The sequence below is a fragment of the Talpa occidentalis genome, unplaced genomic scaffold, assembly GCF_014898055.3.
Source record: "Talpa occidentalis isolate TD23 unplaced genomic scaffold, MPIMG_talOcc4v2.1 talOcc4.1554, whole genome shotgun sequence".
NCBI classification, from domain to species: Eukaryota; Metazoa; Chordata; class Mammalia; order Eulipotyphla; family Talpidae; genus Talpa; species Talpa occidentalis.
The window spans coordinates 1-14344 of record NW_023601603.1 but is presented as its reverse complement, the minus strand read 5'-3'; the positions used below and the strand labels follow the sequence as shown (position 1 = coordinate 14344).

At 55.5% G+C, this 14344-nt stretch overlaps 1 protein-coding gene across 1 annotated transcript; it reads left to right on the top strand.

Annotated features, from left to right (window-relative positions):
• Positions 1–2766: 2766 nt before the first annotated feature.
• On the top strand, positions 2767–14331 carry LOC119246912 (myoglobin-like). The gene is given in 5 exon segments (XM_054695960.1): positions 2767–2786; positions 6491–6522; positions 6525–6591; positions 10860–11082; positions 14179–14331. Coding segments are annotated over 4 exon segments (462 nt in total). The 5' UTR covers positions 2767–2786; positions 6491–6497; the 3' UTR covers positions 14326–14331.
• The last annotated feature ends 13 nt before the right edge of the window (positions 14332–14344 follow it).

The following is a 14344-nucleotide window of genomic DNA, read 5'->3' as shown; positions in this document are numbered from 1 at the left end:
ACAGAGCCTGGCACCAGGTGACCATGACGACTTGTGAAACTGAGCTGTCAAATTCTAATCCCTTCGTTCTGACTCTGGCACAGGGGAGCCCTCTCCGGGAGCCCCACCTACCCCAGCACCCTTTCCCCGCACCGTCCCCTACAGCCCTTGGGTTTTTGCACTCACAGTTTGAACCTCTGCTTAGGAGTGGCTCGAGAGTGTTCTCTCATGCTTCAACGTCCATCCAGATTACCTCTGCCCATGGGTTTCCTCAGGCCGGGCCTCGGGGACTTTCTTGCTCTCCCATCCTTTGCTCAAATCTCTATTGTGTTTGACTTTGAGTCCCTCGAGAGCAAAGACCAGCAAAGGCCAGACTCATATTTTAATAATTTATAAACCATCCCTTGCGATGAGTGTAGAGGTGGAAACTGACTCTGCTGGCAGGATGAGGGGGTGAACACAGGGACCCCGCCACCGATGGTGGCGTTTCTCCTGACGGCCACTAGATGGCAGAAGGGCCCCCGATGTCAGCCTTCCCAGAAGGCTCCCAACTCTATTTTCACGTCCACAAAGCTAAGACTCTGGAGGACTCTGTTCAAGAAAACACACATTCAAAAAACTATTGACCTGGTTCTTTGCAAAGCACTGTCAGGAAGATGTGAGCAGGAAACGGAAGGGTTCCAGAGTCGGGCCAGCCTGCCTGGGGCTCAAAATTAATGCTTGACATTTCCTAGCTGTGTGACCTTGAGCAAGTTCCTTAACCTCTCTGTGCCTGGGTATTCTTGTGTGTAAAGTAGAGCTTATGCTTGAAAGTGTCTAAGGCTAAGGCTTTCTGGGGGGAGCAGTGCCCCTGGAATGCAGTGTATTCCTGCTTTTGAGTGATCAGTTTTATATTTCTGCTTTGAGGAGCTCACGATGGGGAGCTGCACCCCAAAGCAGAGAGAGCTGAGATAGCTGTGCTAGTGTTGGCTTCCAGAGGGGAAAGAGGTGCAGTAGGGGGTAGGCCCCGGCGGGGCAGCTGTCTCTGCGAGAGGGCCAGGAAGGGAGGAAGGGGCGGAGGGGGCTGCAGAGATGGGGCTGAACGAGGGTCAGGGAGCCGGCCTGTCCAGGCCACACCTGTTGCCTGGGGTATCAGGATCCCTGTGTCCTGCCAGGCCTCCTCCAATAAGCCCCCATGGCCTCCAGGGGGAGGAGGAGCCTTGCCCTGTAAACTGTATTTTTAGTTCCTTGTGCCTCTCCCCAGCTGCTATAAGACACCTCTCCCCACCCCCAGCCCCCACCGCTTGCTTGGCTGGAGGCTCCAGGAGGACAGCTGGGGAGAAGGGGAGCTGTGGTCGGTACGATGCTGCTAGGGGATTGAGGGGGAGGGGGGCCCAACTGAGGGTCTGGCACAGGCTTGGGGGTCCCACCGCCAGGACGGCCTTGGCTGGTCCCTGCAAGCTCCAGCCCCAGCTCTGCCCGGAGTCTGGCCTGGCGCTGGTCCCGGGGGGTGGATTCTGCCAGGAAACAGTGAGCCAAGCCGGGGGCAGAGGGAGGCATCGCCAGGCTGGCCTCCAAAGGGGTGGTTCCCAGAGGAGGAGGAAAGGAGGTGGTCAAGGTTGAGGGGACCTTGACTTTGAAGAGCCAAACTGTCTCTGTCTTTCTGGCTTTGGGGCCTGGTGGAGTCTTCCAGTGTAACCCCTGACTGCTGGGGGGAGCTGCTGGCTGCCCGAAGGCCACAAATCCCCTGGTCATCCAGGCTGGATTTGCAGCTCTTGAAAGGGAAGGGCCTGGGTGACGGCCAGCGGGGACACCAACATGTGCGGGTGGGTAGGAGCTAGAAGCCCCTCGCCCGGCCGTTGCTTTGTGTGTGGTGTCGAGCCTGGCGAGTTGTCAGCCCCTGAGGATTGGCAGAACTGGGCTTCTCTGTCCAGAGAGACTCCGCTGGCCTTGCTAGGAGCCAACGTTCAGTTAAAGTCCTGGGATGCTGGGTCTGGACAAAGAAAGTTAAGTGGGCCTGCAACTCCCCTTGTGAGAGACGCTCACCGGCCCCCAAGTCCCTGGTGGGCCACGGGGCCAGCACGTGGAGCGAGCAGGACAGGGCGGGTGGCAGGGGGGTGGGGGTGGGGCAGTGTTCTGGTCCGGGAATGGAGACTCTTTAAAGCTTTAGGGACTTGGAGTATTCAAGCAGATGCCGGATGACGAGCCCCAGGGAGGACTCCCGCCCTCGGTGGGCCCTTGGGCCAGCATCCCCGGAGGTCCCTTCTAGCTTCCAGATACTACGGCCCGAGACTGCTAGACTTTTCTTTGTCTCCAGCTTTCTGTGATTCTGGAATCTGGAACCCAAGTTTCCAGAGTGGCAAACACTGAAGACATTGGAGCTCTAGAATTTTAATCCTGGGATCTCAAGATTCCAGAAATTGAAGATTTGAGGGTGATTCTACAAGTCTCAGACTTCCACATTCAAAGGCTTCTGTGACATGAAAGGGGAAAAGAGGAGTGGGCAGCTTGGACTTAATGGCAGCCAGTTTTGCTGCCATTGGGTATTAAAGTCCCTGAACACACATGCATGTATGTGGTGCATGTATGGTAAGTGTGTGCACACACATGCATGTGTGTGCACATTGTGTGTGTGTGTGAGAGAGCGCGCGAGCAGGAGAGAAGGAGATGAGAGTGAAAGGCTGCAGAAAGTTTTGCACACAAAGGCAGCCATCTTTCCTATTTGCACACCTCCAGCTTGCCTGCCCTGGCCATTTGAAGGCTGTCATGGGGATAATTATAGCCCCCAAACAAAGCTGGCGACTCCAGGTAGCCATAGCAACGGTTAGGTAAGCCTGTTCTGTTGTAGAGATGTAAGTACAAACAGATGTCGGTTCTTGCCTATTAGCTTAAATGGTAAAACTTAAAAGGTTCATCAACTTCAAAGCCGCAGGTCCCCGCGAGTGTGCCAGCTGACGGGGTGCTTGCCAAGGGGTTGACAGCTCCGTGTTAAACGCTTTAGCATCAGTCAGGAATTGATGAGATTTTAAAGGCTCCGGCTGTCCCAGACAACCGGGGGCTGGAAAGAGCTGTGGGTCTTTGGATCTGGGTTCGGAGCTGGACCTCACCAAGGCTTTGTTTCCTTAAGCCTTCCCCTGCTGCCCCCCAGGGCTGTTCAGCTGTCCCAAGAGGGCGCAGGACAGCGAGAGATGGAAAATGGCATTGCCCAGGGCTAAGTGCTTCAGTCAGAGCCCATGATGCTCTCTCAGTAGCATCAGCCAGGTGGCTCAGTGGCCAGCCTGGGGCCAGGGCCAGCTGCTCCTGCTCCTCCACGTCGGCTCGTCCTCAGCAGGTCACCAGAGGAGGTGGCTGCGGCTGCCGAGGTCCTGAGCCCTTGGCACACCCTCTCAGAGTGCCCTCTTTTGATACTGAGGTTTGCACAAATGCCCTCAGCCTCAGGCAGTTGAACAAAAGAATGAATGAGCAGCCTCTGGAAAATTCCTAGGACATTTTTAATTGAGGCATCACCACTTTACAACACTATGTTTTAAGGGTGCAGGTTTACCCCTCTTCGCCGTGTGTTCCCCCACACCCACTGCCCACACACCCAAACCCTCCTCTACTGCCCACGGGGCCCCACGCCCACCCTCCCCTCTGGTTTGTTCTGGCCTCGTTTTATCTGTTTCTCTGCTTGATTCTTTCTTCTCCGCACATATGAGTGAAATCATCTCGAATTTATCTTTCTCTGCTTGTTCCACTTAGCATAATCCCTTCTGGTGCCATCCATGATGCAGCAAATGGCAGGATTTCATCCTGCAGCTGTGTACATACACACACCACACCTCTGGGCCCCCAGCTTGTTTCCACCTCTTGGCTATTTTCCGTAGTGCCGCAGGGAACACCGGAGCGCAGGTGTCTTCTTGGTGGGTGTCGTTACTGTCTGCGGGTAGATACCAAGGAGCGGAATAGCTGGATATGATGGGAGATCTGTTTTTGATATTTTGAGAAAGTGCCACGCAGTTTTCCATAGCGGCTGGACCAGTCTACATCCCACCCACGGTGTAAGAGTGTTCTTTTTCCTCCACATCCTCGCCAGCACTTGTTCGGTCTTTTTGATCTGGACCATTCTCACGGGTGTCAGGTGGTATCTCATTCATTGTGGGTTGTTTTTTTTTTTAAAGATTTATTTTTACTTATTTATGCACACAAGAGCTGGGTGTAGGCCAGAGGGGTGGGGGGAGTGAGAGGATTCACCAGAGACAGAGTGGGGAGCAGAACAGGCAGATCTACTGATACACACTGCTGAGGGGAGCAGCCAGGAGACAAGGAGAGGTCTGCTGTGCCCTGTGGGTCAGCTCCCTGGCTGGGTCGATCAGATCGTGCTGCAGTGGCTGCTGATAGCTTGGTGGCACCTCCAGGGAGGCCCTTTCATTGTGGTTCTGATTTGCATTTACCTGATAAGAGATAGTGAATCTTTTTTTCATGTGCCAATAGGCCATCTATATGTCTTCTTTGGGGAAGTGTCTATTCAGATCCTTTGCCCACTTTTTGATTATTTTTATTGTTGTTGCATTGGATGAATTCTTTATAAACCTCAGCTATTAGCCTCTATTGGACGTACAATGTGCCAGTCTTTGATTCCATTCAGTACAGTGTCTTTGCATCTTAATGATAGTCTCTTTTGCTGTGCAAAATCTTTTTAGCTCGACACAGTCCTACCTATAGCTCTTTCGCTGTTCATGTTGCTGAAGCACCTCCCGTCTTACAGCCGCCTGGGCTCTGGAAGCTCCCTGGCCCGGTATCCAGGGTGAAGGCAGAGCCTTGTGGGTGACTTGTGCCATCAGAGGCTCTACCCTGAGCTCTACCCCCTCACGGTGACATCTGAAACACGATGTTAGGAAGGGCACCTGACAGGCGGCCCTTGTGCCTCTGACCTTTTTGGCCAGGAATCAGCTGACTCAATAAATGGGACTCCCTGAAAAGATAAAAAGGAGATCATATGTGAAGCGGTGGCTCGTGATAACCCTTGAAGGGTAGAGAGTATTCTAGACTCAGGGTTGCATTGGGAGGCTTTAAGTTTGAGGTTCTTATCAAGGAATAGCCATGAAACCGACTCCCTGGGACTCCACAGTTCCCATCACCGCACTATTTTTTGCCAAACTGATCACATTTTTAAGGGGGGATGTGATTGTTGTGGCTAATGGACAGCACTGCCATTGGCTGCCCGGGACGAGGTGTCAGCATGGTCCAATCAGCAGTGATTGGTAGCAGGTTGGAGAGAGAACATGATGGATACTTGGGTGTTTGGGGGATGGATGGACGGATGGATGGATGGATGGGTGTGGACAGATGATGGATTATTGTAAAATATGGCCAATAATCCTCCACTTGCCTTCCTTGCAAAGCGATCCACCTTTTTACTCAACGAACATTTAGTTCAGACTTGAGGCAGTTCACTATGTGAAGTCTCAAAGATACACAGATGAATAAAACAAAGCCCCTGCCCATGTGAAAATCAAAGCAAGATGCTCAGGAACATGGACTCAGGGGTCTGATTTCCTGGGCTCAATTCCCAAGTCTTCCATCAACTAACTATGGGGCTGCGGCACAGATTTCCTCACTTCCCCTCAATTAGATGGGGTAATGTTCATGTTGCTCATATAAGGCTGTTAGGTGATTAAACTAGCCGCTGAATATAAAGTGCTTGGGAATGGGCTTGGCGCCCGGCAAATTCTCTGGGAGTATTGGCTACTATTATACTAATGGAGCAGTTGGCTTGGAAACAAAGAAATATAATCTGATGAGGTAAACAATACAACAGGACTACATACAAATAAATGGAAGGGGGAAGTAGTCCTTTGTTCAGAGGGCACTTCACAAGCCAGTTTTCTTGGTGGTGTGGGGAAATCAGGATCTAATGGTTATGGATTTTCCTGGGTTGACCCGGCTCTGAGCAGGAACACATGTGGCTCCTTCCCAACACTTCTGGCTGAGTGGGGCATATTCTGGCAAAGGGTCAAAAAGTGGCTGAGCAGTGGCTAGCGCCCACTAAAAGGAGCCTTAGCATGTAGACAGCGAGAGCCCCAAAAGCCCCACTTTGCAGGGCCAGTAGGACCCTGCTACCTAAGCTCAGAAAGATGCCAGCCCTCGTGGGATGACTGACAGCAAAGAGAGTTGGGTTTCAGGCCGCTGGGGTTGGCCTTGCTGGTGCCCTTTCTGTTAGCTTGACAGTCCAGACAGTGGCCCAACCTCCTCTCGTCTCTTGCCACACGCAACCACCCCCACCCCCTGTGGCCTGAGTTGTCCTACCTCCCCACAATGGCACCTGCCCCAAAATAGCTTCCATGTGAGGGTTAGAGAAAGGAAAAGATTAGACCCCTGCATGATAGGGGGTGGGGTGAGGGCAAGGGAGAGAGAGAACAAGCAGTCAAGTGATCGAGTGTCAAGCATCCGGGAGGGTATAAAGCTTCTGAGAGACCAGGCAACCTCAAACCCCAGCTTTCAGGGCCAGGACACCCAGTCAGTCCACGCTTGCTCTCTTTGTCTTCTTCAGACTCGCCATGGGGCTCAGCGACGGGGAATGGCAGCTGTGCTGAACGTCTGGGGGAAGGTGGAGGCTGACATCCCGGGCCACGGGCAAGAGGTCCTCATCAGGTAAAAGGAAGAGATTCCATTATCTCTAGCACCTGCTTCCCAAAGATCCAGGGGATTCACCTGCAAGGTGGCATGTTGGCCGCCAGGGTTGACCAGTTGGCTGTGTTAGTTGAGCTTGTTAAAAGTCTCACTTGTTAAAGCTTTTGCTTTTGTACGTCAGAGATTGGAGTCAGGGAAGGAAGCATTCCACCTCATGCCGATGTCAAGAATTGGAGGGGAGCTGGGTGAGCAACCCCAGATACTTAGAGCCCACCAAGAGGAATGTAGACAGAGTTAGCGAGCCCTGACATATCTCCCCACCTCCAGGCCCGATCTTACTTAATGGATGAGAACAAGAAGGACCTAGGAGGGAGAGGTTGCTCCCTGAGTCCCAAGACTATGAAAGCCTATGAAGTGTCAAGGCTAAGACATGGCCTTCAAGGTGGAACCTGTTGCTTTAGACCTGGATCTGCCACTGAGCGGCTGTGTTACCTTAGGGAAGGTACACAACCTCTCTGAGCCTTGATTTCCTCTCTGGTGCAAGGGAGGAACTCCTGATATCTGCACTGTAGAGCAGAAATGAGTTCTGGAAGTTGACAGGGATCTTTAAATTACTGTCATTAGAAAAGGGAAGAGGCCCATTGGTATGACTTTTCATGTCGAGAATGTTTTGATTTTGATTGCTCACAATGGTCTTGCATTCAGACAGACGGTCTTGCCTTCTATAAGGAGTTCTGGAATAAACCAAAGAAAACAAAAGTCTGAGTTTTGTCAATAGAGACTGGCACATGGCTTGCAAATACAGCTCATTTTCCCATTGCCGTCTACCCCGGGGGGCGACAGACTCCCCTCTTTCCGGGCCCCTTCTCTCATGCTCTGGGCCAGCCAGGTCAAAAGCCTCACGGGGTGTAAATCAGTCCATCAGCGCCGGGAGGAAGTGGGCTGGGGTAGCCAGGAGTGCGTGCTTGACCTTGGTCCTTTAATTGACAGATGAATTTCTCCTTCCTTCTGAGCCAGAATGGGCTTCCTTTCCCAGGCCAGGTGCCCCTTCTGTCTCCCTTAGGCTTCACCCACTTCCAGCTCCATGTCTGGGACAGCCGGCCCGTCATTGCGCCCAGAGTCCCATGCTCGAATAGCGCATGGACCATCAAGTTGCCAGCTGACTGCTGGCATCTTGGGGAGTTCCCTTCTGAATTTCTCTTCCTGCTAGGGCTGCAACATGCAACAGGTCCTGTCTGGCTGGCCAAAGAGCTCCTGCAAGTTGACATCAACTTCTGAGCCCCCAGTTTGCTGTGTGACTTTGGCTGAGTTACTGCTCCTCCCTGGACCCCATTTTCTAACTGATAGTCTGGCCTGGTCTCGGGGGGCTCATGCCCTGGCATTTTTTGAGTTCATGGTCCCCCCCTGCTTCTAGGGAACTAGGGTAGGAGCTTGGCTTGCAAAGTCAGAGTCTGTCCAAGGTCATCTGGGGGCTGCCAGCTCTAAGATAGTCACTTGGATGTCGCCAAGGAGACTTGAGATGCCGTATCATCCGGGGAGACGTTTCCTCTCATTTCAGGGTGGACCAGGAGACCTGCCAGGGGCCAGATGCCAGGGACGAGATGTGATGGCCCCTGGAAGGCCCCAGAGAGCCCGGTGCCCTGTATGTCTCTGCATGCCGGGCACGCAGGGACCACGCCAGCTGCTCCTGCCCGCTTGGTGTCCGGGACGGGTGGGGTCAGGGGAGAGAGGACACGAGCTCTCTGAGCTGCGAATGTCCCGGGGAGCGGGCTTCTTGGTCTGTCTCAGATGTTGAATCTGGGCTTTCTCTAACTGGCCTTCTTCTCCCATTCTCCCACTATAAAGAGGCAAATTCTGTCCAGCTGAGTTGGTTGATAAAATGCTGCAAGTCCGAGGTATGGGGCACAAAGGCCGGAAGGTCAAGTGGAAGACTGTGGGTCCAGGAGCGGGGAGGTCAGGAGGCAGGGGCTGCCGAGGGGGCTCCAGCCGCCTGCCTTTCCTTTTCTTGCCACACTTTTCTGCTTTATTTATTTTTGCATTTGAACAAAGGATTTCGAGGCCATGAAAGGTTTGCAAATCGTGGCTGGAGGCCAATAATATCATGTTAAGGGAGAAATCAAGGCCGAGAGTCAACCCGGCACTGGCGACTAGACAGAGCCTTAACCCCAGTCCTCACTGATGCTGGCGGTGACAGTGAGGTGATGGGGTGCTGGTGTCCATGGCGAGGGTGATGGTGACAGTAGAGACGAGAGGTCAGGGGCGCGTTGGAGAACAGCAAATTGTGTGCCCCTCACAGGCACTGACTCATTAAAGCCTTGCCTCAGCCTGGGGAGGGAGATGTTAGGACCCCACATTTAAAAGTGAGGTGACATGACTTGCCCAGAGCCACAGCTGGAATTCAAGTCTAGGCCTCCTGGATCCAGCTCACCTGCTCCAGACCCCAGCGCTGTGCTGCCCGCCCCTCGCGCACCCCGATTCTGCTCCCAATGGAAGAGCCAGGCTCACGCTGCATCTTTTCTAGATCATGATTTAGCTTGCTTTTCCTGCCCTGCTTAAAGCAAATATGGGTCCTGCTCCGGCTGACATGCTGTACATGGAAGGTTAGGGCGGAGGGTGAGGACTGGGGTCAAGTCTTAGAATTTGGAGGCTGCAAAATGAACTAGACCAACCCTTTTGCTTTACAGAAGCATGAACCAAGCCCCAGAAGTTCAGTGACTTATCCACCGTCACACAGCACACTGGAGACAGGGCCGGGGCCAGCACTCAGCTTCCCTACTCCTCAGGCCCACATTCCTTCTCCCAGACATCTGGAAATCCCCAAATGCCTGAGGTCCCTGACTGCTCTGGGCCTCGGGTCGGGCCTCCTTCTGTGGGCGACAGGTCTCACGTCTGTCAGGCAGCAGTTCAAGGATCATTGTCAACAGATAATAATAGTCAGGAGCTCAGGGTCCCTAGAGTGAAAGGTGCCAGAGACGAGCTGTCAATGACGCACGAGGCCTGGCCAGGCCCCAGGGTGAGGGGTGACACGGGGCACAGCTGTGGGCAGCCCTGGCAGTCCAGGAGGGGTGGGGGGTGCACCCACGTGTGCATGCGTGTGAGTCCAGGTGTGTCCGTGGTCAGGTTGAGGATTTCACACAGCCAGGAACAGAAACTGGTCAAGGACCTGAAGCCATCATCCAGGAGGAGAAAAAAAACCCAGGCAGACGGGGCGACTCCAGCCAACATTTCAGGGTGCAACCCAAGGGGAACAGTGCAAACTCTGGAAACTTCTGACCGTGGGCTTGGGTCTGAGCTCTGCCGCCCACAGCCATGAGACCTGAGCTGCCACCCACCTCTGGTCTTGCCCAGGAAGGACAAGAAGTTGGCGTGACCCTCTTTAACCAACACCACCTTTCACAGGAAGAGGGCTGAGGTCCGAGGCTGGAGGTGGCCGCTCAGGGTCATGGGCAGGGCCCTCTATAGCCAGCTCACTGGATACCTGCCTGGCACACCTGGTCTCTGGCAGGTGCCTCCCACCAGGGCCCCTCACCACCTGCACCTCCTGGGGCGGGGAGGTCCAGGGAGCGAGCCTGCGAGCTGCTCCAGGCTGGAGAGGCTCTGGCAGGTGGTAGTGAGTCTCCCATCGCAGGAAGCATTCAAGCAACCAAAGGATGATCCCTAGACAGGAAGCAGCAGAGAAGGTCGCTGATGTGCACGACTGCTTGAGTCACTCGGGCCTGATCTCAGTCCCGCTGCTCTGCACAGCAGCCCCGCGAGACCGAGCTAGGACTGCACGTCCCGAGCCTTGTGGAACAGGGATAACATGACCCAGCGGGAAGTACAGGAGTGGGTGCAGAGCTCCCCGCTCTCTTGCCCCCACCTCCCCCTGCTCCTCCCACGATGCTAGTTTGTCCTCCATTCTCCAAACAACTTAGGGAAAACCTGAGTGAGCCAGGGTGCGATGAGGGCAGAGATGGCTTCCCTGCCTGCCTCTCCCCGTAGCAACGAAGAAGATGGAGACAATGATGCCAACATAAAAATAATAGCAGGAATTTACACAACATAGGCTGTGTGCCAGTGCCCTGGGGCCCTCAGGACACACCTTCACTGAGTCCTCCTGGCACACCCTCCGTGAGACACTGGTTATTCCCAGGCCTCGGGTGAGGAGACAAACCACAGAGAGGTCAAGTGAGCTGCCCGAGGTCACACAGCCAGGAAGCAGGGCAGCCTGGACTTGACCTCTAGTCCGGCCACCTCCAGGCCCCACCGCGCATGCCCACGTCTGACCTCACCCCTGTTTGTCCCCACAGACTCTTCAAGAATCACCCTGAGACCCTGGAGAAGTTTGACAAGTTCAAGGGCCTAAAGTCGGAGGATGAGATGAGGGCCTCCGAGGACCTGAAGAAGCATGGAGGCACCGTGCTCACCGCCCTGGGCGGCATCCTCAAGAAGAAGGGGCAGCACGCGGCCGAGCTGCAGCCTCTGGCCCAGTCCCACGCCAACAAGCACAAGATCCCCGTCAAGTACCTGGAGGTGCGTAGCAGGCGGGCGTGGGCACGGGCGGGAGAGGCCTGGCCAGGACGAGCCTGGGTCCTAGTCCCCGCACAGCTGCTAACTGCAGGGGTGACCCGGTCACTCCTCTCTGCGCCCCAGTTTCCTCATCTATAAAGAGGGGGCTGTCACCCACTCTGCCTTCCTCCTGGGGTCTTGAGAGTAAACATGTTTCTCCCCCAAATTAGTTTCCTGTGGCCCAGGGAGAAGAGTGATGCTGGTGCTCAGCCGGCATCCTTTCTATTTTGTGCCACTTCACAGATGGGGAAACTGAGGCACAGGGTGATTAATAGCTTGTCCGTGGTCCCAGAGGTGGCAGATGGCAGAACCAGGATTCACACTAGGTCTCTGTTCTGCCAGCACCCTGGGGCCACTGGGGGCCTGAGACATGCAGGACTCATGCGGCGAGAGCGGGGCAGCCGGGCTCAGCAGGGCGTGGCAGTGGCAGGCTGGCTCTGTTGGCTCCAGCATCCCTACAGATGAAGAGACAGAGAGTCGGGGTCCTAGTGGAGGAGGGGCGGATAGGTGCACCTTCTTGGGGTGGGAGCAGCAGGCAGCTGGTACAGCAACGAGGGTAAGAGCGATGGTATTTGGGTCACTGAGAAGGGGTCTCACCGTTGCCCCCACAAGGTGAGACATTGCATCTGGCATCTTCCTTTCCTTTTCCACAAAAGGAGTTCGGAGCAGTAAGTCCAGAGCTGCTGTGGAGCCCCAGGCAGCCAGGCTTTTTCTGCTCTGCCCTGTCCTTAGCATGTGGCAGCCACCCTCAAAGTTGACTCATGGTTCAAGATGGCTGCTAGGGCGCCAGCCATCTGGTTCATACTCCCAACAGGAAGCGTGACGAGGAGAGGACGCCACTCTTTTAAGGAGTCTAAGGAATTTCATGCAACGATTTAGTTCACTTCTCCTTGGCTAGAATTTAGTTATAAGAGCTCACTTGTCTGCCTGGGAAGCTGGGACGTGTAACCCATTGTCACTCCATGCAGCCAGCTTGCCAGCTTGCAGCTACCAGTGGAGAAAGTGTGCAGTCTCTGCCAGGCAGGTGCCCGGTCATTCTCATTTTCTAGACTTGGAAACAGCTCAGAGAGGTTAAACCACTTATCCAAGGTCACAGTGCTGAAGAGCCTGCAGGCACAGTCTGCTCTCTGGAGCCCGGGCTCTGAATCTCTGTGGCCCAATGCCTCTCACTGACAACCACAACCCCTCCTCAGCCTCACCTCCTTGCACCCCCGCCCCCCACACACACAACCGTCCTCTGCCCATCCCACTCAGAATCCCAGACGTGAGGAGCCAGTCCTGCCTCTGGACTCTGTGCCTCCTGCCTCTTCTCTTGGTGAATCCCTCTCAGCTCCCAGCCCCAGCTCAGAAACCACCTCCTCTGTCCTGGCCCCAGGCCCATGAAGCAGCTGCCCCCTCTGCGTGTCCTCCCCACCCCGAAGGGGCTTTATGCTCAGGCTGTCAGGCGCCTGCGGGCTGTATTGTAATGATCCTGGCCCCGGGGGCCAGGCCAGGAGCGCCTCCAGGGTAGAGCCTGGCTGTCTTCCGGGCCTGAGCCCCTGCGGTGTGTGCTGGGCTCACAGTCCAGCCCGAGGAGCGTTCACGTTCACGCTCTGGGGATAAAGGAACAGGCTTAGAGAGAAAACGCAGCCAAGCCCACCCCAAACAGGCTTAATTTACTGCAGCCCCAGCCCCGAGCAGCAGCCTTTCCCCTCTCCGTGGACCTCTTCGGTGCTCTCCCTGAGGTGGCTCCTTCTCGCCCGAGTGGGGGCCGGCGGTGGCGAGGGGCAGAGGGCACCCTTGTCTCAGTCGCTCTGCTGGCCCACCCCGTAGTTCCCAATATTAGTGACTCTGCCATCAATTCAGGGAAGGCTGAGTCCGAGGTTCCCTATGGGGTCTCCTACGCCCCTGTGTTCCAGGTGAGGTCACACAGGGGGCCTGGGCAGAGCTGGGCCTGGAACTTCGGTCTCCTAAGGTTGCTCCTTGGCACCTGTACCCCCACTTTGTTTTGCTGCGTCGTGAAGTGAAAGGTGAAGGTATCTGTCCACATCGAGGCCCAGGGCAGACCTTTGTGGGCTGTCCTGGTTTCTTAGCTGAAAGGCGTTGATTCTTGTTCTTTTGGGGGGCTCCCTCTGCTCCTGTCCCCCTCCCCAATGGCTTTCTGTCACTGGCACCCCAGGCTCCTGAGAAATGGCGAAACGTGATGACAGCGCCGTCGCTGCATCTGTCCTTGGCTCTGACGGCCCTCTGTCCACAGTCCCCTGGGTATGAACCCCCCGCTCTGCCGGCCACTTGCTGCGTGACCCCAGCCTGGCCACTTCCTGCCTGGGACTCCGTAAAACGACCCCACGGGGCCTGCTGGCCAGGGGCCGTGCTTGGTATCAATCTTGATTAACTGTTGAAAAAGCTCTGTAGCATTTATACCCGTGAGATGGCGCAGGCCCCGCGGTGGCCCCGCGCCCGGCACAGCGATGCCTGCCTTGGTGTGCTCGGTGACGAAACTGTGGGTGTTAAGTGGTGGGGCTGAGAGCAGACGTTTAGGTGGGGTGTGTAAACGGAGGCCTTCTCCTTCCTCTTCTTCCTCCCTCCCCTGCTCCCATGGAAAAGGGGAGGCTCTCTGTCCCCCACGCTCCACCCCGCCCTATTTAAAGCAATAACCCTTCCAAGTCATTAAATGCAAATGCTAAATACATGCAAATAGGAGTTGGTTCTTTCCAGATTTCCTGATTGCAAACTTCTGGGTAAAATCAGGGTGAGGCGCAGCCCCTTCCTTTCCGCGCCCTGAGTGCCCCACCCTGAGCTCTGGCCCGGCTGCCGCTGGGTCCTCGCCTGAGCAGGAGCCAAGCAGGGCAGTGGGTAGGCAGCCCCCCTGCCACGTGGCCGGGGTGCACCGCCTGGCCTTTCCTGTCTGTCCCAAGACAGGCCTCAGTTTCCCCATCTGTTCCTGTCTTGGGGTCCTGGGGGGAAAAGACAACCCTGGGTGCCCCAATAACCGGCCCTGGAATGGAGCGAAGGTGGGCCTGGGTCAGCCCCACTAGCTTCTGGCCTGTCCAACCCAGTGACCCCTCGCCCCCCCTGCAGTTCATCTCCGAGATCATCATCCAGGTCCTGCAGAGCAAGCACTCCGGGGACTTTGGCGCCGACGCCCAGGGAGCCATGAAGAAAGCCCTGGAGCTGTTCCGAAACGACATGGCCGCCAAGTACAAGGAGCTGGGGTTCCAGGGCTAAGCTCTGGCTGCCCCCCCCC